The sequence below is a fragment of the Paramisgurnus dabryanus genome, chromosome 14 (genome assembly GCF_030506205.2).
Source record: "Paramisgurnus dabryanus chromosome 14, PD_genome_1.1, whole genome shotgun sequence".
Classification (NCBI taxonomy): Eukaryota; Metazoa; Chordata; class Actinopteri; order Cypriniformes; family Cobitidae; genus Paramisgurnus; species Paramisgurnus dabryanus.
Window position 1 is genome coordinate 8,760,550 of NC_133350.1, and position 25,797 is coordinate 8,786,346.

General features: G+C 35.7%; 1 protein-coding gene across 1 annotated transcript in view; it reads right to left on the reverse strand.

Moving 5' to 3' along the window:
- The window catches only part of col6a1 (collagen, type VI, alpha 1), a 43,247-nt gene extending 28,978 nt beyond the window's left edge, over positions 1-14,269 (reverse strand). The window contains exons 1-20 of the mRNA XM_065241008.2: positions 14,010-14,269; positions 12,640-12,775; positions 12,026-12,226; positions 10,682-10,841; positions 10,371-10,484; positions 10,114-10,134; positions 10,001-10,021; positions 9,858-9,902; positions 9,697-9,750; positions 5,951-5,995; positions 5,822-5,848; positions 5,691-5,717; positions 5,531-5,575; positions 3,798-3,851; positions 3,248-3,310; positions 1,984-2,046; positions 1,416-1,469; positions 1,292-1,327; positions 1,055-1,117; positions 426-488 (exon numbers count right to left, since the gene is read on the reverse strand). Of these exons, the coding sequence (XP_065097080.1) occupies positions 426-488; positions 1,055-1,117; positions 1,292-1,327; positions 1,416-1,469; positions 1,984-2,046; positions 3,248-3,310; positions 3,798-3,851; positions 5,531-5,575; positions 5,691-5,717; positions 5,822-5,848; positions 5,951-5,995; positions 9,697-9,750; positions 9,858-9,902; positions 10,001-10,021; positions 10,114-10,134; positions 10,371-10,484; positions 10,682-10,841; positions 12,026-12,226; positions 12,640-12,775; positions 14,010-14,097 (1,380 nt within the window). The 5' untranslated portion in view covers positions 14,098-14,269. The remainder of the gene's footprint in view (positions 1-425; positions 489-1,054; positions 1,118-1,291; positions 1,328-1,415; positions 1,470-1,983; positions 2,047-3,247; positions 3,311-3,797; positions 3,852-5,530; positions 5,576-5,690; positions 5,718-5,821; positions 5,849-5,950; positions 5,996-9,696; positions 9,751-9,857; positions 9,903-10,000; positions 10,022-10,113; positions 10,135-10,370; positions 10,485-10,681; positions 10,842-12,025; positions 12,227-12,639; positions 12,776-14,009) is intronic.
- Positions 14,270-25,797: the final 11,528 nt, after the last annotated feature.

Consider the following 25,797-nt stretch of genomic DNA (forward strand, 5'->3'; position numbering starts at 1 on the left):
ATGGGTAAAGAGGCGGGACTTGGGTGATGCTAAGGTGGCTGGTTGCTGGAACCACACCCACCTAGCTTGATGGTAGTGACAGCAGTGGCAGTTCGTTCACCCATCACTCAAGTGGCCACACCCTTAATTATGCAGAACTTTAAGGCTTAATATAATTTAAACGGATGAGTTACAAAAAAATTCACAGCTCTCACAGTTGTCATACAGGGCAAAATTTGCTATATAGACCAAAAACATTATTTTCTGCTGTAAAGTTGGGTATTTTAACATGGGGGTCTAAGGAGGTCTCCCTTTTGGAGCCTGCCTCTAGTGGCCAGTCAATGAATTGCAGTTTAAATCACTTCTATATTGGCTTTATCAAAGATCAGAAGGTTGCCCCTCAATACAAACTGAAAATCTGTTGTGAACCAGAAATGAACACTCACCGGGTCTCCGTTTGGTCCTGCCGATCCCTCGCGCCCTTGCTCACCTCGGGGTCCTGGCTCGCCCTACAGCAATTAAATAAAAGCATCATTCTGTCAATATATTATTCATCTTCTTGAGTAAATATAAACCAACGCTTCAAGTTGTCAATGCAATTTACAGAACACTCATAATACACATAATAATTGATGTAAGATGTGTTTATCTTGCAAAAACGTGTATTAAATTAACTAGACCCTCGCGTTATCTCAATCAGCAGTGGATTAAATATAAATCAACAAAATAATGATCAATGTTATTGAGCTTGTTCTGTGTGATTCATGCAGGTTATTAAAAAAAGGTTTGTAATCGTGTATCAAATTCGTCACTTTGGATAAAAAAAAGACACAGCATGGCTGACATCACAATTGTTGAAATTTTCAAACAATGCAAGCTGGCGATGTTTTGAGAAAGAAACATTTCACAATTTAATCAATTCTCAGAGAAAATCATGTCCATCCCTAGGTTTTCCTTGGAAATATTAGACATTGGAAAAGAAAATCTGATTGCAAACATCCCTTTCACTTTGACTTCGTTCCATTCGTGTTAAATTCGGGTTTTAGCATTGCATCAGATAACAAAATATACTCACAGGCTCGCCTCTAGGCCCTCTGTTACCACGGGAACCTTGTTCACCTTTCTCCCCACCTAAGCCCTACATGAATAAAAAACCTCACGTTCAATTTTCTGACCCTTTCATTTAAAGGCCCACACATAAATACAGTACATAAAATAAACACATATGAAAGGCAACAGCTCAGATTAGAAACATGACTCAGTACAACATCTGGTTACAGTAAGATAGATGCAAATCAAAATGTTCAATTACTCTCTCTCCTCTAGGCCCGTCTGGTCCTGGTGGTCCCTAAAGTGAAAAAAAAGAGCAATGAACTGTTAGATAACATGAAGTCAAACAATTTAGTACAGTACCGAGGTCTGTGAGAAATGCTTACATCATCTCCTCTCTCGCCTTTATCACCATTGGGACCACGAGAACCCCTGTCACCCTAAATAAACAAACACAGTGGGATTATGGGTAGGCGAGATTCCATAGAAAACTATAAAGTTATACTGCATTGACATTTACGTGCTTGGCAAATGCGTTTATTGTGCATACAGTGCATCCCTTGTGACAGTTGTTGGATGAGTATTTTGGGTGTGGAAAGTAATTTTTTTCTTTAAAATAAACAGACTAAAATAACAAACAAGTATTACATGTATCTAAAAAGGTGAATGTTTGCTTCCTTGAACAACCAGTGTAAAATAAATGGTCCGATCAAGAAATGAGCCAGATCGGAATATATCAAGCGTGATTTATAAATAACTAAATCCTGTACATTTTCTGCCACACTTGCACTGGAATTGAATTTTCTGGAGCAATAAAACTGCAGTGGAAAAATTCTGCCAATGGTGAAAGCCAAAAGCATAAAATTTACAAGGATCTTGCGCAATATTGAGTTTAAATATGGCAATGTTACCAGCCAAATCATGAGACAAAAGGATGATAATGTTCCTCTGTACCTTTGGTCCTGAAGGTCCGTAGTTTCCGGGTCTTCCTGGTTCGCCCTCTTTGCCAGGGTCACCCTGTAAACAACAGGCAGATAGGTTTCTATATATTCAAATTTGCATGTTTTATTGTTGTGGCCATGGGTGGGGCAGATATTGGTGGCATGATAGGTAATTGATGCTAAAATATTTGAAGAGTTTGGTTCCAAAACGCAATAAACGCCATTTAAAAAAAATAGTTACTGACAAAATCAGTATTTTATCAGGTCAGTATTAAAAAGTGAATTCTTAATTTTACGCAAATCAGATATCTGCCATGTTATTCTGTTACCCTTTTTTCCAAAACACGATAAACGGCAGCCTTCCTTCTCTGCAGAATGCAATAAATCCGCTTAACCAATCACAGCGCACCATCATGCATTGTAAACAACAATGGCGGTGTGTTGAATCCACACAGAATCCATTTCCTCATCTACTTTGTACTTCGTGATCAACAAACAAACTAACAAAAAAATAATACTTTTTATGGCATTGATAAACCTGTGGTGGTTTTTTTGTGACTCAAGAAAATAAGTATAGTTTTTAGACCAAAAATATAAAATTTAAGTGATTTTGTGCATAAAACAAGAAAAAAAAAATCTGCCAGTGGGGTAAGAATTTTTTCTTGAATTTTTCTTGTTTAAGAAAAAATTTCAAGATTTTTTGCTTACCCAATTGGCAGATTTTTTTGCTTGTTTAAATTTTAGATATTTTACTGAAAACAAGGCAAAAATACTAAGAATTTTTTTTCTTGAAAATTTTTTGCAGTGTGATCGTCCCAACGATGATAGCAAAATTGACATAATTTGACAAAATAAGTGTTTTGATTAATGCCATTAATGTTTATTTTTTTTATCAGTGTATACCACTAGTCAACTAAATGAATATAACAAAGATGAATGCACATTTATAAACTGATTCAATAGATTTTGAAAAAAAATCAGATTTTATGATAAATTTATGGCGTTTTGGAACCCAACTCTCCATTTGGGCACTTGTGCGCTGATGTACAACTAAAAATGAATGAATGGCATAGTATTGAATACAATATTTTAAAAGAATGGCTGTTGCAACGAAATGATGGTAGAGTGCTTATGCCAATTTTTCTTACAATAAAGACTTTGCATTGTGTAACTTAATGCATTTTCTGTATTCAAGTGTAGCAAGTGTCCAACTTCTGTACATTTTGGTGTCACTGTATTAAAACAGATAGCATTTGGTTATCAAATTTGACTCTTACTTTCTCTCCCTTCCTCCCATATCGACCGGGATCCCCTTTAGGGCCAGGTTCTCCTTGCAAGCCCTGTATTGTGCAAAAAGGCGTATTTATAATTAAATGAATATATACAACCATACATCACACCTTTTTTTCAGTATATTCTTTATTACATCTTGTAAACAAAGTACAAACACAGAAGGATTTCTGAGAGCAGCTTGGATGTTAGATTTGCTAAATGTTTGACTGTTCATGAGGCAAATAACCATCATCCTGTCCAGATGCAGACTGAGTGGAAACAGCTGCTTATAAAACTGCCTGACACACCAAACAGCCTATCAGCATTGTTCGAAGGGGAGGGAACATTTGCAATTGACTGTACTGTATAGATAACATGATCCAATCAGCTTGCAGTATTTAAAGATGTGGATCTTAAATGCATCTGGATCAGAGTGACGTAGCCTCACAAACACGCGCACGGCCGCACATCTGTGCGCTTTGCTGATATGTAGTCATGGGTGTCTATAAACATATATGAAACTCTTGTAAACACCTAGGGAGGTAACATACTCACATCTGGCCCCGGTGACCCTTTGCAGCCTGGAAGACCAGAGAATCCGGGTTCACCCTATGAAATATAATACAAACACATGAAATATAAACACTCTTTACAGTACATGGTAGGGGTAATTGGCAGCATGGAGGTACAGCATGGTGCGGGGTCAACCCCCAAATTGCATGCAATTAACTTCGGAATGACATCATGCTATGAGACCGTAAGAATCATAGTGTCAGGCAAAGTAATTAAAGACTTGTAGAAAAAGAGAACAGCTGCAAAAGATTAATGTAGTAAATAACAACAGGATAAAGTTTAAATGCATGTTCAGATTTATCCTGAGAAGATGGGGGAGTGCAGACAAGGGATTAAAGGAAACATGTTGGGAATTCGGTGGTGAACATGCTGAATAGAGTAAAATGACCCAGGGTTAAGGACAAGGTGAGGTCAAGGGTCACAGACACAAAGCCAACACAATTTTCTAAATGGAGAAACACTTAAAAGATAGAAAGCATGGAGACAAGTCAAAGACAGACTAGATAGAGGGGCATGCATTGATCGTAAAAGCAAAACATTTAGTGTACATACTGTTAACATGAAATCTTGCCAGGGAAAGCAATACAGAAATATGAGAGAAACATTTTAAAATGGCAAAGCTCTGTTTAGATAAGATTGTAAAAAAAGATTTGCTGGTCCAACTTAAAAAACTAAATGTTCATGGTGCATTAAAATGTTTGAGTTAATTCAACTTAAAAAAAGTTAACTTTAAAATGTTGATATTAACTAATATTTCTCTCAAGTTGAATTAATTTTAAGGCAGCATGAACACTTACATTTTTTAAGTTGAACCAACAAATCTTTTTTGCAGTGTCGTTACAGTGTAAAAAAATTGTTCATCCTATACAAATTTTTGTCATTTACCCTTATAATTATTTTATTTTATTTTATTTTATTTTATTTTATTTTATTTTATTTTATTAATAATTTATATTTTTAAAACTTTCTTTTACATATTCTAGGTCCATGAGATATATAATGGCAAAAAAGTGATGTCCAACTTTTGAACAATTGACATCTTAGCTTTTTATATTAACATTTAGTTAAAGATGCATTAAAATTTAATGTTGCATGTATGTTACATTAGTGTGTTTGGAGTATGAACCAAAGCTCAGCTTTGAGAAAAGTCTTGGCTAAAAATTGCACATATTTGCAAAGTTTATAAAGATATAAAACTGTAGTCAATGTATGCTTCAGTACATGTGAGCTTTTTGTGTTTCTATGCATTTTTTTATATATAAGAATAAAACCCATATTTTCTCTAATAAGCGTTTCCCATGTTTTTTTGTCCAGTTTGCACCATACATTTAAAATATTGTATACATTTTCCTCCCCAGACATCACTTTTGGCCACGATACTGTATCCCTGTCTGTGAAATCCAGCATCAAAGTTTGATTTAAATCCTTGATTTCACACTCATTTCAAACATTTAATAGAAAATTAAAGATATTAAGGTTACATTTTCACTGAATTTGTTTTACATTATGTAGGAAAATTTTATAGAAAACAGTTAATCATAAAACATGACTTTTGGGTTTTCACAGACGGGGTCAAATTTGTCAATCTGTTGTGTTTAAATTGAAGTCATATATGTTTAAACTTTTTGTCATTTTGGATAGCAGTCCCCATTTACTTAAAACACTTTAAAATATTTGGTGTTTCTGTTTCAAGGCAAAAAGACCACAACACTCACCTTCCGCCCATCGATTCCATCAAGGCCATGCTTTCCTTTCTCTCCCTGAAATTACGATTGAAAGATATTTGACCATCATAAACACTTTACTGGAAAAAAATGATTTAAAAAGAAAATTATTAAAATGAATAAAAATAATAATAATAAATGCTCAGCTTACCTTGTATCCTGCATGACCTCTGTCTCCCTGTAAATAAAAAATAGTGCTTTAGTGACCCTTTACATTTTCTAAATATAGGCACATGACATGAAAGGGGACTTCTTCCGCAATAAAGATGAGCCTCTGTTTACCTTTGCACCTTTTATTCCTTGGTCACCCTGGAAGAAAAGGAAAATATCACAGATTATTCCCCAGCAAGAGCACACAAATCAACTCTAATGTACACAAATGTAAATATTTGTAAGAAATGGTATACTAACCTTCATTCCTTGGTAACCGACTGGACCTGTATCACCAGGATGTCCCTAATAGGAGAGACAGAGGAAACGAGTTAGAGGATAACACAGCAAATTGGTTTTTAATAAATAACTAACGCTGTATGTTAACAATATGTCTTTTTGACCCTCTTCGTGTTTTACCAAAACATCTTGTGACTTGATTAACAGGCCTATTTACATTATAATAAATAGAAGATAAACAAGGAAAGAGGGAGGTTAAGGGTGAAGTAGGCGATTTTCAGGATATTAAAATACTTTCTCTTATGCATGGTTTAAAGACTATGAGAAAACTGTACTGTAAGTAGACTATTTAAAAAATAAGAGTGGCTCTGTGTGGCCATAAAAACACTGCTCTGTACCTTTAAGGTCTTTGAGATTAATACTGATTTACAAGAAAAATATTTCTATGTTTTTTTTATCTAGATCTGATTTTGCACTTTGAAATCTAGATCTGATTTTGCATTTTTGTGCAAAATACAGTTCAGTTTTTATAAATATCTATTTCTGAAACCAATCAAGTCTTATTTACAACATATAACAGGCCCGAAGTCAAGAAAAACAGAGGAAGTTAGAAGTAATAAAACATTTTTTTTTCCCTATAAGGCTTTGAAGTCTACTGATAATATAGCTCCTTTGTCTTTACATAACAGTCTTGTGCTTTAATTATTGTTTTGTCTACACAATCAACGTCTATTGTAAAATAATGAAAAGTTGGCTCACTAACCATAAACTATTTAATAGTTTAGCTAGATATATTACCATGTGTGTCCGTGCATGTGGGCCAAAAATCTGTCCTTATTAGTTTAATAAAACCCCAAATGTAATAATACTGTTTGTGTATTTGGGTAATACTGTATATTTTTTGGCAGAAAGGAGGTCTTTTAACGAAACAAAAGTACAGTTTCATCAGTCACTGAGCCTGTGAGCATCTGTAGGTCACTTCAGGGTTTTGCTTTGATTTGGTTATCGAAAAAGAGATCCTGTGCCACATGGGACATTTACCGGACATAATGATTTCATACCCTTGTGAAAAATATACTAGTCAACATTTCAACTGGATCAAAAAAAAATTGTCTTAAGACAAGAACATGTATTGTTTAAAATTTTAGACGACTTTTAAGGAAGGTTTTGATCCTCTTGAAATGTTGACTAGTGTAGTATTCAGCAGTGTTGGGGAAAGTTAATTTTAAAAGTAATGCATTACAATATTAAGTTACTAACAAAAAAGTAACTAATTGTGCTACTTGTTCATGGAAAGTAATGCTTAAAAAGTACTGTTACTTTTTAGTTACTTCTGCGTTAATTTCTGGCTGACGCTTGATCTCTTTCAGGCCTTGCAGGTGTTTTTATTACGTAATGCACGTTTATTACTTAATGCACCTTGTAATGCGTTACCCCCAACATTGGTATTCAACATGTTCAAATGTATGCATATATTCATGTCATGGACACGTCTGGTGGTCCGGATGTGCTTGCTAGCATGTTGCTAGGGAATTCTTGCTAGTTGATAGGTCAAAGGAGCCCAAACCCAAGCCAAAATAATGTTGCAGATATTGACATGGCTTGAGTCTATAGGATTTTATATGCTATTGTATTATATGCCAGGTGAAAATAAATAAATAATGCAATTAAGTTAAATACTTAATTTTAGGAGTTTGTTAAAATCTGCAGTAATTCTTGACTAGGCTGCAAAAAAGTTTTTTATCTTGTTTTCAGTAAAAATATCAAAAAATTCTTAAATTAAGATGCTTTTTCTTGATGAGCAAAACGACCCAAGAAAATAAGTCAAAAATATCATAAGTGATTTTGTGCATAAAACAAACAAAAAATCTGCCAATGGGATAAGCAAATGTTTCTTGAATTTAGTGATTTTTTGCTTACCCTATTGGCAGATTTTTGTTTGTTTTATGCACAAAATCACTTAAATTTGATATTTTTGGTCTAAAAACTAGAGTTATTTTCTTGGGTCGTTTTGCTCAGCAAAAAACGCATCTTAATTTAAGAATATTTGGTAACGCTTTAGATTACAGCCCGGAAAGTACTGCGTAAGTACAGCGAATTTACAGTGTATGTTTCTGTAATTATAGTTTACTTATGAAGTACGTACGTGTTATTATAAGGGAACAATTTATAATATTTGGGGAATAAAGGGGTAACAACCAAAAGTACAGCAAATTTACAGCATACATTTCTGTAATTATAGTGTACTTATAAAGTACATACGTGTAATTTTAAGGAAACAATTTATAATATTTTGGGAACAAAGAGGTAACAAGTACCACTTTAATTTACAGCCCGCAGATGTTGTATTTACTCTTTAACTACGTGAAACAAGGGGGTAACAAGTGCCACTTTAACTTACAGCCCGCAGATGTTGTATTTACTCTGTAACTACTTGAAACAAGGGGGTAACAAATGCCACTTTAATTTACAGCCCGCAGATGTTGTATTTACTCTGTAACTACGTGAAGCAAGGGGGTAACAAGTGCCACTTTAATTTACAGCCTGCAGATGCTATACTTACTCTGTAACTACGTGAAACAAGGGGGTAAAAAAATTTGACTTAGACTGTAACAACACAAAACAATGGTATATTTACACAGTAACTACAGAAAATAGTTCTAGTTTTGCTTGCTTTGTTTTCACCATAGTTGCCTTGACTATTTTTAATTTTGCTTGATGACCCAACAAATTCCTGTACTCTTTTTCTTTCTTAAGGTAAGTAACCTTTATTGAAAATTCTAAATAAATTGTATCGTACTAATAAATAGCATAAACACATTAACTGTAGCCTATGCCTAAATATTTTTTAATAGCCTACCTATATTATTCCAAAACTATATGTGGTGTATGACTATGATTGAATGAAGGCCCAAAGTTTGCAGAATCCATGTGAAAGCAGACATGGTATGACGCCAGTGCGATCACCACGCACCAGCTATATGTGGAGAGGAGTGTGATCGAGCCAATTCAGTGAATGTGTGTGTTCTCGCTAAATTACTCTCAAACATAAGATTGTTTTGCATGAAGTCTACGCCATATCACGTAGGCCTAATATTTGAATCATAAGTCCGAAGTTATGAATTACTTACTATATTAATAATTTTAATATTAAAATAGTTAGCCCTTAGTTATAAAATACTTACTACATATATTTTTTGTATTTTTCCTGGTTGTTACCCCTTTGTTCCCCAAATATTATAAATTGTTCCCTTATAATGACACATACATACTTCATAAGTATACTATAATTACAGAAACATACGCTGTAAATTCACTGTACTTACACAGTACTTTACTGCCTATATTATTTGTATTTTTCCTGGTTGTTACCCCTTTATACCCAAATATTATAAATTGTTCCCTTATAATTACACGTACTTACTTCTTAAGTATACTATAATTACAGAAACATACGCTGTAAATTCGTTGTACTTAAGCAGTACTTTCCGGGCTGTAATCTAAAGCGTTACCGAATATTTAGATATTTTTACTGAAAACAAGACAAAAATAGTAAGAAATTGTTTTCTTGAAAATCATTTTTTGCAGTGTGAACATCAATGGCATGCATGGATTTATCCTTTATGTTTTCTGGATCAATGAAATACTACACAGGAAGTGCCAGAGGAGTTCCTCTGTAGTCCACTTAATATCTGTGCATTCGGGTTTCTGTCATTTTTTATCACTTCCTCCACATACTGTATCAATAGCAGATAGCAAATGCTTACCGCAGAGCCAACATCTCCTTTCTCTCCCGGCATGCCATGTCTTCCAGGCTCTCCCTGCAGGAAAAGGAAAAGTTAATGCCACGGTGCATATCGAGAGTGAATTAAACATAACTGCTCGCAATGTCTTTACTAATACATTTGCTTATTTATTTACTACTCACTCTATATCCTGTCTCACCGGGTGGTCCTACAGAGCCTCCAGGAGCCTGTACAGACATATAATAGTTAGAAACATGAAAGAGTTCAATCTATACAGATCGTCAGATTTATTTTGTTTGGGAGGAACACAGCTAATGTTACTTACGTGGCAGTCAAAGGAGCAGCACTGAAGGAAAGAATGATAAGATACGATTAATATCACCAATGTACAGTACAAACTCAAGCAATGTTTAAAAGCACCTGATGAAAGCTACATACCACATCCTTTGTTTCATTCGTCTGAAATGAAGAACAAAACAGCAGAATAAGATAACATTAGAAAAATCAACACACGACATTGGCAGGTGACCAAAAGTCTTGCTTACAATGGTTGCCATATTTGATAAAGCCCTGCGGTGGGTTCATATATTCATGCATTTCTGTTTGGGAAAATCAACTCTGTGTGTTTTATTAGTCAGACCCATAAATCCACAGGAGAACCGCATAAACAATCTGGTTTGTGTAATGATACTCACGATTATGTTAATCATTCTCCTTATGCTGCTCAGTTGAATGGTACGGTTGCTATCTGCAGCTGTGAAGTTTTGTCTGTAATTCTGGTTTGTGGCAATGATAGCCAGTCTGCTGTCCTGGGAATGAAACAATTGAAAGGAACAGAAAAATGATAGCCTGTAGCCATTTTTACATTGTGGCCAATTTACATGAAAAAAACACATTTGATTTGGCAAGAACAATTCTTTTTTATAACATTTAAGGATGAGTCAGATCACACAACATCAAACGCTTATCTTCATAAGGTCTAAGTAACATCTCGTCTATACAGTACCTCTGCGTCAGGTAATACGGCCACACCGAAAACTTTGATGCCGTGCTGCCGTGCCTCATTGGCAGCCTCTCGGATCCCACCACATGGCTCCTTGTACCCAGTCGCAGGGTGACCGTCTGTGATCACCACCATGAACTTGTTCTCATGATAGTAGGATCCCCTAAAATATTTAAGAGACATACAACAGTCACATGTAACTGTGATGTCTAATATCAGAACATTCTGATATATTTAAAATGTATGGATAGTGGTAAGTTATGCTGTACCCTGCCACTAAATTCGGCCTTAAAGGGCCCCTTCTATACAAGATGTAATATCTCAAGTGTGCCCAAAATGTGTTATTGAAGTTTAGCATGTCCAAAATGCCTATTTGGGTGGGAGCAAAAAATTGGCTATTTTCGTGTCTGTATCTTTAAATGCAAACAGTGAGCACTTTCAGTTAAAATAGATCTGATTCCTGTGAATACAATCTCAGACAATAGTATCATAATAGTGAGATATGGCAGACAGTGCACAACTTGCTGAGGGCGGTAAATATTGTAATAGGCGGGGCTTTATCAGTGTGACATCACATTGATAAGAGAATCAAAACAGCATGTTTGGTTTAATGGGGATTAAAAAAGGAGTGGTTGGATTTTTCATTGTATGTTGGTTGTGCACACTGTCAACACACATTTATGTCCAGATACCTTATGGATTTTGCATAATAGGTGCCCTTAAAGTGAGCTCTGTATTCAATGCATTTTACTATTTACAGTAACTACAGTTTACAACCCAAAGAATCGTTGCCGCCTAAATTTTATTCGGTCATCATTCATTCATGTCATTCCAAACCTGTATGACTTTCTTAAAGTGCCCATCTTATGACTGCTTTTCCACAAGTTATATCGGTGTATGAGTTCCATCAAGCATGTTTCAAAAGTTGTTTGCTCGAAAAAGCTTGTAGGAAAAGATTGTTACCCATCTCTAGTAGCCTCTTTTTCAGGGCAGTTTAGATTGTGCCGTTTTGAGCTAGTCTTACATATTTATGAGCTATTATGCATTGAGAAATGCCAGCAAAATTTGCTTTTTTGCACTAAAGTAATTGTTTTCATTTGCACTTGATGGTATTCTTCATTGTTAAAGTGTCAGCCTCAGGCGCCATTCACTTTCATTGTATGGAAATAAAAAACAGCATCAAAATTTCAAATCATTTTGTTTGCTGTTTTCCGCAAAAGAAAGTAAGAAAGTTTCTTAATTATCCAATCATTCTAAGTATTTTCTTACAATGCTAAAATATTTCAATGAGAAGAACATTGATGGCAACTTGTGTTTATGTGTATAAGTGTCTCTAGATTGACATACGCTCTCAGCAACTCGCCGATCCCCTCCTTCATGGCACAGTCAGTGTATGTCCCCTTGCCGATGAAAGAGATTTTGTCAATGGCAGCTTTCAGCTGAGGACGTTTTGTCTTCAGGTCGACTAACTGCATCACCAGCTCAACGTCATCACTGTAATGTAGCGCTCCAGAATTCCACGTAAGATCACGATCACATGGCTGTCGCCTGGCAACAGATATGATTGAAATTGTATCAAGCAGTATACATTAATTTAAACCTATACTCCCATATAAGTTCAATAGGACTTCATACTGACACCCATCTCTACAGATGCACAAAAAAGTTTTCAGATAACAGTGCTATTGTAAACATACTTGCAGGCATATTTGTTATGCATAATTAATTTATTTTTCACTTGATGTGTCTAATACGACAAAGTAATGTTCCCTGGCCCAGTCTTGTGATCTCAACATGGCAGCCCCCATGAGTGGGCCCTATCCTTATAGGACATCAATAGGTACAGTACTTTTAACTTTCTTTTAGTTAAGGGTGGGAAAGCAGAACTTTAAAGGATAGAAAGAAAATGCATAATTATGATATATAAAGAATATTTTGGTTAACTCAGATGAAAAACCTACACTATATTGTCCTCCAGCTCATCAATGAATAGTTTAGTGAAGTCTTTGAGTTGGTTGATGTAGAACTCTGGTGGTTTGGATCTGAGCGCCACACTTTCAGAAGTGTCCAACACAAAAAACAAATCCACAGGACAATCTGCAAGAAGACAGCGGGACAATCACAAAATTAAAACACAATTGCAACACTGTCTGATTTCTGCCTTGCCGCTATTTGATCAATATCTATTAGAAAATCAATATGTGTTTTATAAATAATTACCCTAAATGTCCACATAAATAATAATAAAGTTATAATCAGGTCACATGTATGATCACACTATACATTTTTTTCAAACATTTGCTATTTATTATACAACTTCCTAATCATGACAATTATGGTTATCTTAGAAAAATATTCAGCTCCCCCTATTGGTGGAAGATGGGTGGTGGGAGAACAGTGCATCACCTCACCTAAACTAGGCTATTGTTGTCATGTGACATTACAGGTGTAACCTGAACGTGACATTACAGTGTATAAGATACAAATATTTATAAATGTGTTATTATAAAGCTGTAAGAGTGTATGTAGATCAAAAGGTACCGTAATGGTATAAAGTGTTTGACCTGCCCACATTCAACTATTTGAGGACATATCCCTGGGACAGTCTTATCAGATTAATACCATTATTGTATTCCAGTAATAATGATATTATTTGATGTCTTATTATTACTTTACTGTAACACATTAAGCACACATTCTATATAAGGGAAATCTCTTCATGACATGTGGCCTAAATCAAGGCCTATTTGTCATAAAGTTTCTCCAAAACAAATTACAAGCAGCAAAGGATAATTCACAGAGGATTTGTTGAATCATAACTCACCATCTTGACTTGATTCACTTTAAATCATAATTTAAGTTTATACTGATCATCATCTTCTGTATACATACAGTGTAACTCTAAATAATCAAATGATGTGATTCATTTTGTCTGGAAAGTTGCCATATGCATTTTCACCACATTACTATACTAATGTGCAATATTTACTACACAATAATGCCATAACTTACTGTGCTACTGTCCTTTTAGTACCACTGTACACAGCATATAACTGGCAATACATTATTACCTACAGTAGTATGGGCGCATTATTGTAACACAATACCGTAAATGTAAAAATAACTGAAAGCACTCAAACACTTCAAGATGACTGAATGCTCAACTTTGATGATGCAGATGCATTCAATATATCAGTCAAAGGTTGCCTAACTTACTAGAAACTTTAACGCAGCAGTTACATCAAACCATAAATATAAATCATGCAAAATATGTTTCGTAAAATTATACATCATAAACATAACATGGAGGGTAAAAGAGAAATATGTTTACCTCTGAAGGTGGTTGGTTGGACATCCTGTGCGCCGATGACTGCCAAAAGCGCGCACAGAGCGCTTAATATATATCCATTACGCGCCATTTATCCCGATATATTCCTGCACGTTAACCGTGCAAATTGAAAGTGATGAACGCACAGAAGTGAAGGATATGTTGATAAAAAGAAATATGAAATAAAAACAGGTTTGGATGAAATGAAACAGCAGATACAAGGACGCTGTGCGCGCTGAGAGCGCAATACAGAGTGAAACGCCTTAAAGACAGAGCAAGAGGGAGAAAGAGGTGGAGTTCAATCTCTCCATGTCTTCATCAACGCTCCATCCATGATGCTGTACACTGACTTGGGCCCTAAAGTACTTTAAATATCTATAAAGATATACGCATTGCAATACAGACAATGTAAATTATTAAACATTCCGGAAAATAAGGACATTCGACATTGAAAATTTAAGTTACTTAAATTTACCCTACGAAGAAAGTGGTAAATATTTATGGTAAAATTATTATTTAACCCTATTATTTAATTATTTCAATTATTAAAAAGTTGTAACATGTCATATTTTTAAACCGTACATTAGATAGTATGCACAAAGTGTCCAAATACTATATTTATTATATTATTCATTACAATTATAACATCATAATTCATTTAAGACCTCCTTCAAAAAGTGCAAAAGGTTTTAATCATTTATTTCCTTTTTATGACAGTAATGGTTACCAAATACCAAACTACCAAGAAGTGTAACTATAGTAACAATAATATATGGCAACTAGTACATGTTGTGGAGAGTGTGGTTGCCATTAAAACCTTCTTTTTTTTTTTGTGCGTTTGTAATATTTATCCACTGACTGTTACATGGAGAACTGTGGTTTGTTTGTGCAGAATCAGACTCCCTGTTTGGAGTTAATCTGTGGGAAAAAGTGTAGGAACATCCTGATGAAGTTATTGCTGTCAGGAGGAGCATCTTGAGGTCTGTATGAAGAGATGTGTGCGTATTTTTGACACTGGGACTGTAACAGTGTACTCATAAGTACAGGATTGGCATGAATTCAGGGGTGAAGAGTTTGAGGAAGAGAGGGAGTAGAAATGAGACATCTGACAATGTCTTTTTTCTTACAGAGGGGGAAGGCAAAGATCATTTCACATCTGCATCTCGTCTACATGCAGACCGAGAGAGAGAGAGAGAGAGAGAGAGGGCCACTCCCTCATTTGCCTTTCATTGAAAGAGAAACAGCGCCACCCATGTGTCAGTTGCAACTTTGCACTTTGAATTGCATCTTTTCTTGGCTCACTGAGATCTCAATACGTTCATCAGTTTGCACTTCCCTTTATTTCTTTTCTGCAATTATACACGCATAACATTTCCTATAATCTGTTTTCATTTGAGGGCAGAAATGAATGCAGAACGAATCCATAACCACACATTCTTAATGGTGGACCAAATGTAATGGTTTATGAATTAAACTTGAAAACAGTGGTCAACCACTAATCGGAACACTCAGGGTGCCCAGAAAACATTCATGGGAACCTTATTCAGGGAAAATGCCTCCAAATGAAAGGGATTAAGGTGTGAGGAGTTACTACGGAAAGTGTGATGATAAAGTTGTAAACCGACATGAAGACATTAAACTCATTGTATGTCCAGAAGTGGTGCATAAATGACTGAAGGGAAAAACTGCATAGAGGAATATTTTCCTTTTCTTGGTCTGTAATGGGCCCTGTATGAGCAGGGGTAGGCTAGTCTTGGAGGGAACGTTCAGGGTGGTCCCTGGGTAAACCAAGATTTTAAAAAACTACTGTGTTATTACCATAGTACAATGAGTACCATGGTGCTGATTCATTACTGTGAGTGAGCGAGTGTAAATTGTGATGTTTTGTTTTGGGTCAAAACAGTTGCTTGGGCAACCGAGAGAAAATGGGTGTGCTTTTTGCCCCTGAATCAGGGCTTTATTTCTCCTTGAAAATTTTAAGGCAACAGACCGTTTTGTTGGCTTGAACTCATCAAGTATTTTCCACTGATCTCATGCTCTTGCTTCTTTACTTTTTCCTTCCGTTGAAGAAAGGAAAAAATCATTTTGAACTGTAAGGCGGAGAGAAAATCCATCTGCTCATAATCAGGATTTAATAGGGAGGCTTATTGTAAATCTGCGTAGAATCTGACAGCTGCGCTGCTCCGTCCAGCCTGGACATTAGGGGTTTGATTCACTATGAGAAACAAGCATACTGTGAGACTGCTTAACTAATCATCATACTGAGTGTGTGAGTCAATGTAAGAGTTAAGACAAACCTGTAGAACAACATGGAAGAGACAAAGATCAATGTTAGGGATGGACAGAGGGGTCAAAAGTCAGGGTGCTTAAATGAATGTTATGCTGACCCTGACCGGGAAGGGAGGGGTTAAAATAGACCTCTGGGAGTTGATTGGGGATCCTCAATGGTTTAGATTTTCACAGGACAGCAGGTGACTTAAATGTTAGGACTCAGACTCAACCGTATGTATTAGATGTATCTTGCAGCATGGGTTCATACATTTGGGTGATTCTTAAGGAATCCAGATTGAGAAGGTGTCCAGCACCCAAATTTTTAAAAAGCCCTTTTTGCACATAATACGATTAAGGTCTGAACTTACTATAACCATTATTTTTAGAGGATTAAAAAAATATTTCCTATAGAATTATTTACATTTTTTAGATAATCATTGTCAAAAATTATCAATAACGCAACATGATATTACATTAAATATATGCATTTACAAACTCATGTTTCGGTAATGAGAACTAAAAAGTTGTCTAGGTACTATGACAAACAAAATTTCAACTTTTATCTGGAGAGAAAAAATTTGAACTGCTTACCTGGTAGCCATCTCGAGTGTTTTTATTTTTTAAATGTTAGTTCCTTGAGGGCTTAAACAATGATTGAATGATTGTTGCCGAGGATGAGAAAATTGGTCTTGGACACATTTATATTCCTTATTATTGTCTTTACATTTACCAATGATCACCAAATACCCATGTTTCTTTACTGTAAATGTTTATAGTATAACATTGGACCTTTTTATTTTTAAAATTATAAATATTTGTCAAAGAACCCAAATCCAGGACACGTTGCGGTAATGAAAATTTCCCCCTTAAATGTGGAAAAAACAACTAAATTGGTTTGTATGATGTCATTTGAAATCATGTGCAAAATAGTACATGAAGAGATGTTTCATGACACCTCATAAGTCTGATTTATGTTTCATGACACCTCATAAGTCTGATTTCGCGAGAATCACACATAGTGTGTTCCCTGGTTTTGAACCCCGGACCTTTTGCACTGATAATGCAATGCTCTTGAGCTATACCGGAGCTTGCATACTGTATGCATATTCATGGATACTGCATGAAAAAAATTTTTCAACTCTGTAGATGTGGTGACCCAGACTCTGGAATTCTGGGAAATTTTTATCTGTAGTAATGAAGAGAGATACATTGATCCAAGAAACATAGACATGATCTACAGTATGTATTGTCCTTCTGCATTTAAATAATTCATCACTCAAGCTTTGGGGTAAAAAAAATCCACTTGAATACACTGGCATTCAGTATTATATTGGGGTCCAAATTGGAAATTCCATAGCATTGAGATCATAAGCTCCAGGGAATTCCTCTAAGCACATTCGAATGTTCATGCAAACTTCTTTAGAAATATAAATACTTCCACGAAGATCCAACATGATTCAAAGCTAGGTGTGTGAATAGTTTTAGTATTTTTAAATTCTACAGAAATAATTCTGCGCTATTCCCTGAAGTGATGTAAGAATTTGAAATGGTCAGCAGATGTTGTCACATGATCATGCAGATGTTTAGATCATCTGTGCAAGATGTTCTTAATACACTTGTGGATGGATAAGTTCATTATGGAGGATGAGACATTTTGGAAAAAAAAAAACCCATACGGGAATGCACAGGTGTCTCAGCACTGTCATCACCTTTTGCTGTCTTCAGCAAAATAACGATGAACGTATTCTTGTTTCTCTTTAAATCATGTGATTCAGGCACACTATTCAACATCTGGAAAACACATTATTAAAAAAACACCTGCTTAGAGACGATAAACAGAGACTGCAGTCATTAAAGAGAGAACGGATTCAAGCATTAAACTTCAGGGCATACTATAACCCCACCATTTGTACATAAACACGAATGTTACCTCAAATCATGGGACTTGCTAAACTTTTTCATTTTTCACCTGCAGTTTCACCTGGAAATCTTTACAGTAATGGAGGGTGTTAGGTCATGTCTAGGGAACTTTGCCCCCCCCAACCTAAATATTTGGTTGCAACCTTGGATATCCGGTAGGGTTGTTTGGGCCAGAAAGCGATTAGCACCTAGCAACCACACAAGAAACACACTAAAACACTTCAAGCACTGTAAGGAAAAAGCGAAATACGCTGGAATGCATCATAAAGCATAAAAATTTAATACAAAAATTATAAAGCATGAATATAAGGAAATTAATCCACCAGATGTCTGCTGTAATGACTTTAGCAACTCGTACTTTTGTTTATCCATGGTATGTTACAGCTGGGACTGGTTATGACTGACGGCTAAAAAAGGATGTGCACACTTTACTGCTTAGTAGTGTTGGTTAGTGTTAAAGATCCTTGTGTTTCTCTTCAACATAATTTGCTGATTTAAAGAGTTGTCTAAAACTGTGAATCACTTGAATTATGGTAAGTTTTGGTGGGCATCTGTAGTCTCACCCCATTTCGTCAATATTTGACGACACTTGACCATTCGTCAATATGTGACGCGGAGGGTATACCTTTCGCGTCATTTTTTGACGAACTGGGGACTTCAATACTATTACGTCCGTTGCATTCTCTTCTCCTATTTTCTTACCAATTTCGCGTCGGTTTAGGGTTAGATTTACATAATGACATCCCTACCCAAACCTAACTCTAACCCCAACGCCAGGTGACAACTGTTTCTAACCCCAATGCCAGGTGACAACTGTTTAATTTCGCGTACACTGTTTAATTTCGCGTACACGGTTTAATTTTGCGTAATCTAACCCTAAACCGACGCGAAATTGGTAAGAAAATATGAGAAGAGAATGCAACGGACGTAATAGTATTGAAGTCCCCAGTTCGTCAAAAAATGACGCGAAAGGTATACCCTCCGCGTCACATATTGACGAATGGTCAAGTGTCGTCAAATATTGACGAAATGGGGTGAGACTGTGTTAGTATGGTCTGGACCCAGCATATGCCTGTAAGGTGTGATGCATCCGCAAGTGTGTCATGGAAAAATTAAAGTACATCCTGAGAGAAAGAGAGAGAGATCCGCATAGAGGTCCCATCCTTTTTAGGAAAAAAGAATACAATGGAAGTCATTGGGGTCTCTGATTGGACATCAAATATTCCTTAAAATATCTTCCTTTGCATTCATCAGAACAAAGACATTTGTAACATCATGAGAGTGAGTAAATGATGACAGGATTTTCATTTTTGTGTGAACTATCTCTTTAAGAAATCCTTGTCTAAGGATTTATTTGAAGAGTCATCAAGGATTTAGGCTTCAAGAGCTCCAGCAAATTAAACACAGAGCTGCACTGACACTTCCATTAATCTTCAAGTGCCGTCTGCAAACCAGATGGAGAAAACCAGTAGACTAGTCTTGCATTTTTCTCTCTCTCTCTTCTCTTTTTTCTGATAACAACTTAACAAGCACTAGGACACAAAGCTCAGAAAAACCAAATGTTTACCAAAAAACAGCATGCAGTCTCCCAAATGCATTGATCATTTGACAGAAGCAGTGAGAAAAGGACGACGAGTCAATGACTCCAGGATTTCTCAAGAAGCGTCAGGCTGCCAATATCTACAAAAACATTGAATGCAATAGTGTGTATGATGACAAATGAATAGTAACCCCACGAAACCACTTCCACAAAAAACATTAACATTTCATAGATGACATGTTCGCTGGAAGAACACCAGTTTTAAATGAATCACATTGGCAGTGAGCAGGCTTGTTTAACACTTTTGCTCTCTTGCGCTAATGCACTTCGCTGTGAGCTCTGTTTTCTTTCACTTCTGGATTATTTTGTTTGCTGTCCCGCCTTAGTGGTGGATGTATCGTGTTAAAAGATTAAAGATAAGTGCAGGAAATAGCTGAAGGAAGGAGACAATCAGCTGGGATACTAATGAGACTAATTAGAGACCTCTAAAGAGACAGATTTCCTGAGTCCAGCCCAAAGTATGAATCTACACCCAGCCGACAGCAAGTAACCGCCCAGAGTCACCAATCTGTCACTCAGTCTATTATCATTTACTGTTTAAAATATAAAAGCTTTTATACAAATCTTAAAAAAGGAAGACACTGGTATGAAACTGAGACAAATTTGGTTCTGGCATGATTTTTGTATTATTGTTTCTTTCCTTACATTGTCATATTATGTTGCATTGACTTAAACAAAAACTTTCTTTTTCTTTTGGTCCGACTCTGCCCTCTAGTGGAGAACTGCATATTTAAATCATGTAAGAATCATGTAATAACTGTCTTTCTGTCTGTCTATCTATCATCAGTGAGTATTAGCACTACAAACAACAATAGAAACAAATGTTTATTAATTTGTATATTAAGTACAATTTATCTATCTGCATTTGTTTATCTGTATGTCTGTCAACATCTGTCTGTCTGTCTTGTTTATCTGTCTGTTTGTCTGTGTTTTTCTGACTTTCTATCTTTCAGAATCTATATGTTGGTGCTTTTCAATTTGTCTATCAAGATCTGTCTGTCTGTCTTGTTTATCTGTCTGTCTGTCATGTTTGTTTATCTGTCTGTCTGTCTGTCTGTCTGTCCATGTTTTTCTGACTGTCCATCTTTCAGAATCTATTGGTGCTTTTCTATCTGGCTATCAATATCTATATGTCTGTCTGTCTGTCTGTCTGTCTTTTTTTGACTGTCTATCTTTCAGAATCTATTGGTGCTTTTCTATATTTCTATCAATATCTACATGTCTGTCTGTCTGTCTGTCTTTTTCTGACTGTCTATCTTTCAAAATCGATCTATTGGTGCTTTTCTTTCTGTCTTTCAATATCTATCTGTCGGTCTGTCTTGTTTATCTGTCTGTCTGTCTGTCTTGTTTGTTTATCTGTCTGTCTGTCTGTGTTTTTCTGACTGTCTATCTTTCAGAATCTATTGGTGCTTTTCTATCTGTCTATCAATATCTATATATCTGTCTGTCTTGTCTGTCTGTCTGTCTTTTTCTGACTGTCTATCTTTCAAAATCGATCTATTGGTGCTTTTCTTTCTGTCTTTCAATATCTATCTGTCGGTCTGTCTTGTTTATCTGTCTGTCTGTCTGTCTTGTTTGTTTATCTGTCTGTCTGTCTGTGTTTTTCTGACTGTCTATCTTTCAGAATCTATTGGTGCTTTTCTATCTGTCTATCAATATCTATATATCTGTCTGTCTTGTCTGTCTGTCTGTCTGTCTTTCTTTCAAAACCGATCTATTGGTGCTTTTCTATCTGTCTATCAATATCTACATATCTGTCTGTCTTGTCTGTCTTGTCTGTCTGTCTGTCTTTCTTTCAAAATCGATCTATTGGTGCTTTTCTATATTTCTATCAATATCTACATGTCTGTCTGTCTGTCTTTTTCTGACTGTCTATCTTTCAAAATCGATCTATTGGTGCTTTTCTTTCTGTCTATCAATATCTATCTGTCTGTCTGTCTGTCTGTCTGTCTGTCTGTCTTGTTTATCTGTCTGTCTGTCTTGTTTGTTTATCTGTCTGTCTGTCTGTCTGTCTGTCTTGTTTATCTGTCTGTCTGTCTGTCTTGTTTATCTGTCTGTCTTGTTTGCTTATCTGTCTGTCTGTCTGTCTGTCTGTCTGTCTGTCTGTGTTTTTCTGACTGTTTATCTTTCAGAATCTATTGGTGCTTTTCTATCTGTCTATCAATATCGATATATCTGTCTGTCTTGTCTGTCTGTCTGTCTTTCAAAATCGATCTATTGGTGCTTTTCTATCTGTCTATCAATATCTATATGTCTGTCTGTCTGTCTTTTTCTGACTGTCTATCTTTCAGAATCTATTGGTGCTTTTCTATATTTCTATCAATATCTACATGTCTGTCTGTCTGTCTTTTTCTGACTGTCTATCTTTCAAAATCGATCTATTGGTGCTTTTCTTTCTGTCTATCAATATCTATCTGTCGGTCTGTCTTGTTTATCTGTCTGTCTGTCTGTCTTGTTTATCTGTCTGTCTTGTTTGTTTATCTGTCTGTCTGTCTGTCTGTCTGTCTGTGTTTTTCTGACTGTCTATCTTTCAGAATCTATTGGTGCTTCTCTATATTTCTATCAATATCTATATATCTGTCTGTCTTGTCTGTCTTGTCTGTCTGTCTGTCTGTCTTTCAAAATCGATCTATTGGTGCTTTTCTATCTGTCAATCAATATCTATATGTCTGTCTGTCTGTCTTTTTCTGACTGTCTATCTTTCAAAATCGATCTATTGGTGCTTTTCTTTCTGTCTATCAATATCTATCTGTCGGTCTGTCTTGTTTATCTGTCTGTCTGTCTGTCTTGTTTATCTGTCTGTCTTGTTTATCTGTCTGTCTGTCTTGTTTGTTTATCTGTCTGTCTGTCTTGTTTGTTTATCTGTCTGTCTGTCTGTGTTTTTCTGACTGTCTATCTTTCAGAATCTATTGGTGCTTTTCTATCTGTCTATCAATATCTATATGTCTGTCTGTCTGTCTTGTCTGTATGTCTGTCTGTCTGTCTGTCTTTCAAAATCGATCTATTGGTGCTTTTCTATCTGTCTATCAATATCTATCTGTCGGTCTGTCTTGTTTGTCTTGTTTATCTTTCTGTCTGTCTGTCTATCTATCTATAGTGTCTGTTTGTTTGTCTGTCTGTCTGTCTGTCTGTCTATCTATTTGTCTGTCTATCTGTTTGTCTTTCTGTCTGTCTGTCTATGTTTTTCTGACTGTCCATCTTTCAGAATCTATTGGTGCTTTTCTATATTTCTATCAATATATGTCTGTCTGTCTGTCTTTTTCTGACTGTCTATCTTTCAAAATCGATCTATTGGTGCTTTTCTATCTGTCTATCAATATCTATCTGTCTGTCCGTCTTGTTTGTCTTGTTTGTTTGTTTATCTTTCTGTCTGTCTGTCTGTCTGTCTGTCTATCATGTCTGTCTGTCTATCTATAGTGTCTGTTTGTCTGTCTGTCTGTTTGTCTGTCTGTCTATCTATTTGTCTGTCTATCTGTCTGTCTTTCTGTCTGTCTGTCTGTCTGTCTGTCTGTCTTTGTTTTTCTGACTGTCCATCTTTCAGAATCGATCTATTGGTGCTTTCCTATCTGTCTATCAATATCAATATGTCTGCCTGTCTTGTTTATCTGTCTGTCTGTCTTGTTTGTTTGTCTGTCTGTCTGTCTGTGTTTTTCTGACTGTCTATCTTTCAGAATCTATTGGTGCTTTTCTATCTGTCTATCAATATCTGTCTGTCTGTCTTGTTTGTTTATCTTTCTGTCTGTCTGTCTGTCTGTCTATCGTGTCTGTCTGTCTGTCTGTCTATCTATCTATAGTATCTGTCTGTATTTCTGTCTGTCTGTCTATGTTTATCTGACTGTCTACCATTCAGAATCGATCTATTGGTGCTTTATATCTGTCTGTCAATATCTACATGTTTTATCGGACGCACGTGCGTTGTTGCGGTTACTCATCTGGTCGAAACTTTACTTCCGGTTTCTGTCTGTTTAATAGTCTGACTAGTGGCTAAAATGAACTCGTCAAAAATAACAAATGTTTTGGTTGGGCAGCCGGTTTGTATACATTGTATACATTATAGTACACACTTTACACAGCAGCATTAGCTCAGTGTCGTTTTTTATACGCTTCAGTTATGAAATAAGAACTAAGGTAATCTACTTGTTATTTTGCTTGTCATCAGAAATAAACTACTCTAAAAGGACTTTGATTTAGTGGAGTTTACCGGAAGTTGAGTGTGTTTCACAAAAGCCTTTGTTTATGTTGTTACTGTTGAAACCGTCTATATACAGAAATCACATGATGTTCTTCCCTCTACATGCATGTGACACTGTGTGCTGAGGAAATTTTGGGAAGATTTTCATTGAGGTTTTTTTTTCAATGAGGGAAATTTTAGGTACTAGTGATTTTGCAATGTCCACCAACAGTTTATACCCACTTCTTTATTAGATGGCATGGGGTGTAACCACTGATCTATATAAATGACTGGATTGCGCATAGAACGATTGATGTAACTGCGTGACGTGAAGCCAGCGCAGAGTTCGAGCCGCCATCTTGGTATACCCATCCGGCAGAGAGCGTCATTGACTTCCATTCAAAATCATGATCAAAATTTACCCCCTTTACAGCGTATCAGTTACACAAGGTTAATTTTTAGGATATGTGTACCTTAATTATTTGTTAATTCTGGTGTTATTTGCAATGTTTATGTTTTAATCGGGCAGGATAATGGATTTATAAAAAACCGTTAAGGTGAGTGCGTCTGTTGCATTTGTTAATGACACGGGTATAAATAAAGTTTTTTTTCAGCGTTATTTCTCTAAATAAGTTTAGGTAACTTGTAAGTAACATAATTACAAAACTAGCAAATTATTGCATGCACATACGGTACAAAGCATGGTTATTTATTTAGATTTCAGAATGAGCACGTTTATTGTCATTAATACTAAATATGCTACGGTCTGTCTGCTGATCTGATACTGTAATAAAGATGAATGTATAATAACTGATTAAAACGCAAAATGTACAACTTTCAGTAAATAACTATTTACATGCTTTGAACGTTTGTGTTGTAATAATGTACAGGGTAACTTCACATATTAAAACGAAGACGAGTAAAGTGATGTTTTATCATTAAAATCTGATAACGTCCATTGATTTAATAGAACGTTTGGGTATACCAACATGGCGGCGCAGTGGCTTCACAAGTGTGACGTCATGCGCAATCCAGTCATTTATATAGATCAGTGGGTGTAACCATTTGTAAATTGTAAATATTAATTAATAACATTAATTTATAATGATCATTGCACTGAGGAGTCAAGCAGTCAGAAATTAAGTAACAATTTTGCTGTGGACAAAAATGCAAGACTAATCTTACGGCACTGATAATAACACAAAGCTCAACCTTTGTTGGACTGCTTTTAAAAAATGGAAGTATAAATTAAGAGTATACCCACTTCCCCAGGCACCGCTACACCACTGACCAACATGATACAAACTGTTCACATGAACCATTCAGATCTTTCTTTTAGATGACTAATTAGATTATAATTATAGGGTATTTATTGCCACAGAGTCAGGGCCATAATATTTGTCATGGGAGAGAGGAGCTAACGTTAAAGTGAGTCAAATGTTTATACACATTTTCCATCTCTCTTTCTTTAATGGCAAAGGGAAATGGAAACGTTAAAAAGGTTACTGTAAACCAGATTTTTTAATTTGCAAATAGTTTATCTAAATATTAAAAAAATATTAAACCTTGATGACGTATGGTTTTTTAGGGGTTCTAAGAAGGTATTAGCACAATTGAAACTGGGTACACTTTATGTAAAGACAGAACTATAGTGCACATTGTATGCTTTTATTAAAGATAATATTGCTTATATTGTACTTCTTTTTATTTTCCCTGCATTGCAGAACAAACAGTCCATGTAAAAGTCTATTTATCTTTTTTTTAAATATTGTCTCAATTGACCTTTCAAAAAAGATAGCGTGGTCACTGAAATCAAAACAAAAACACTG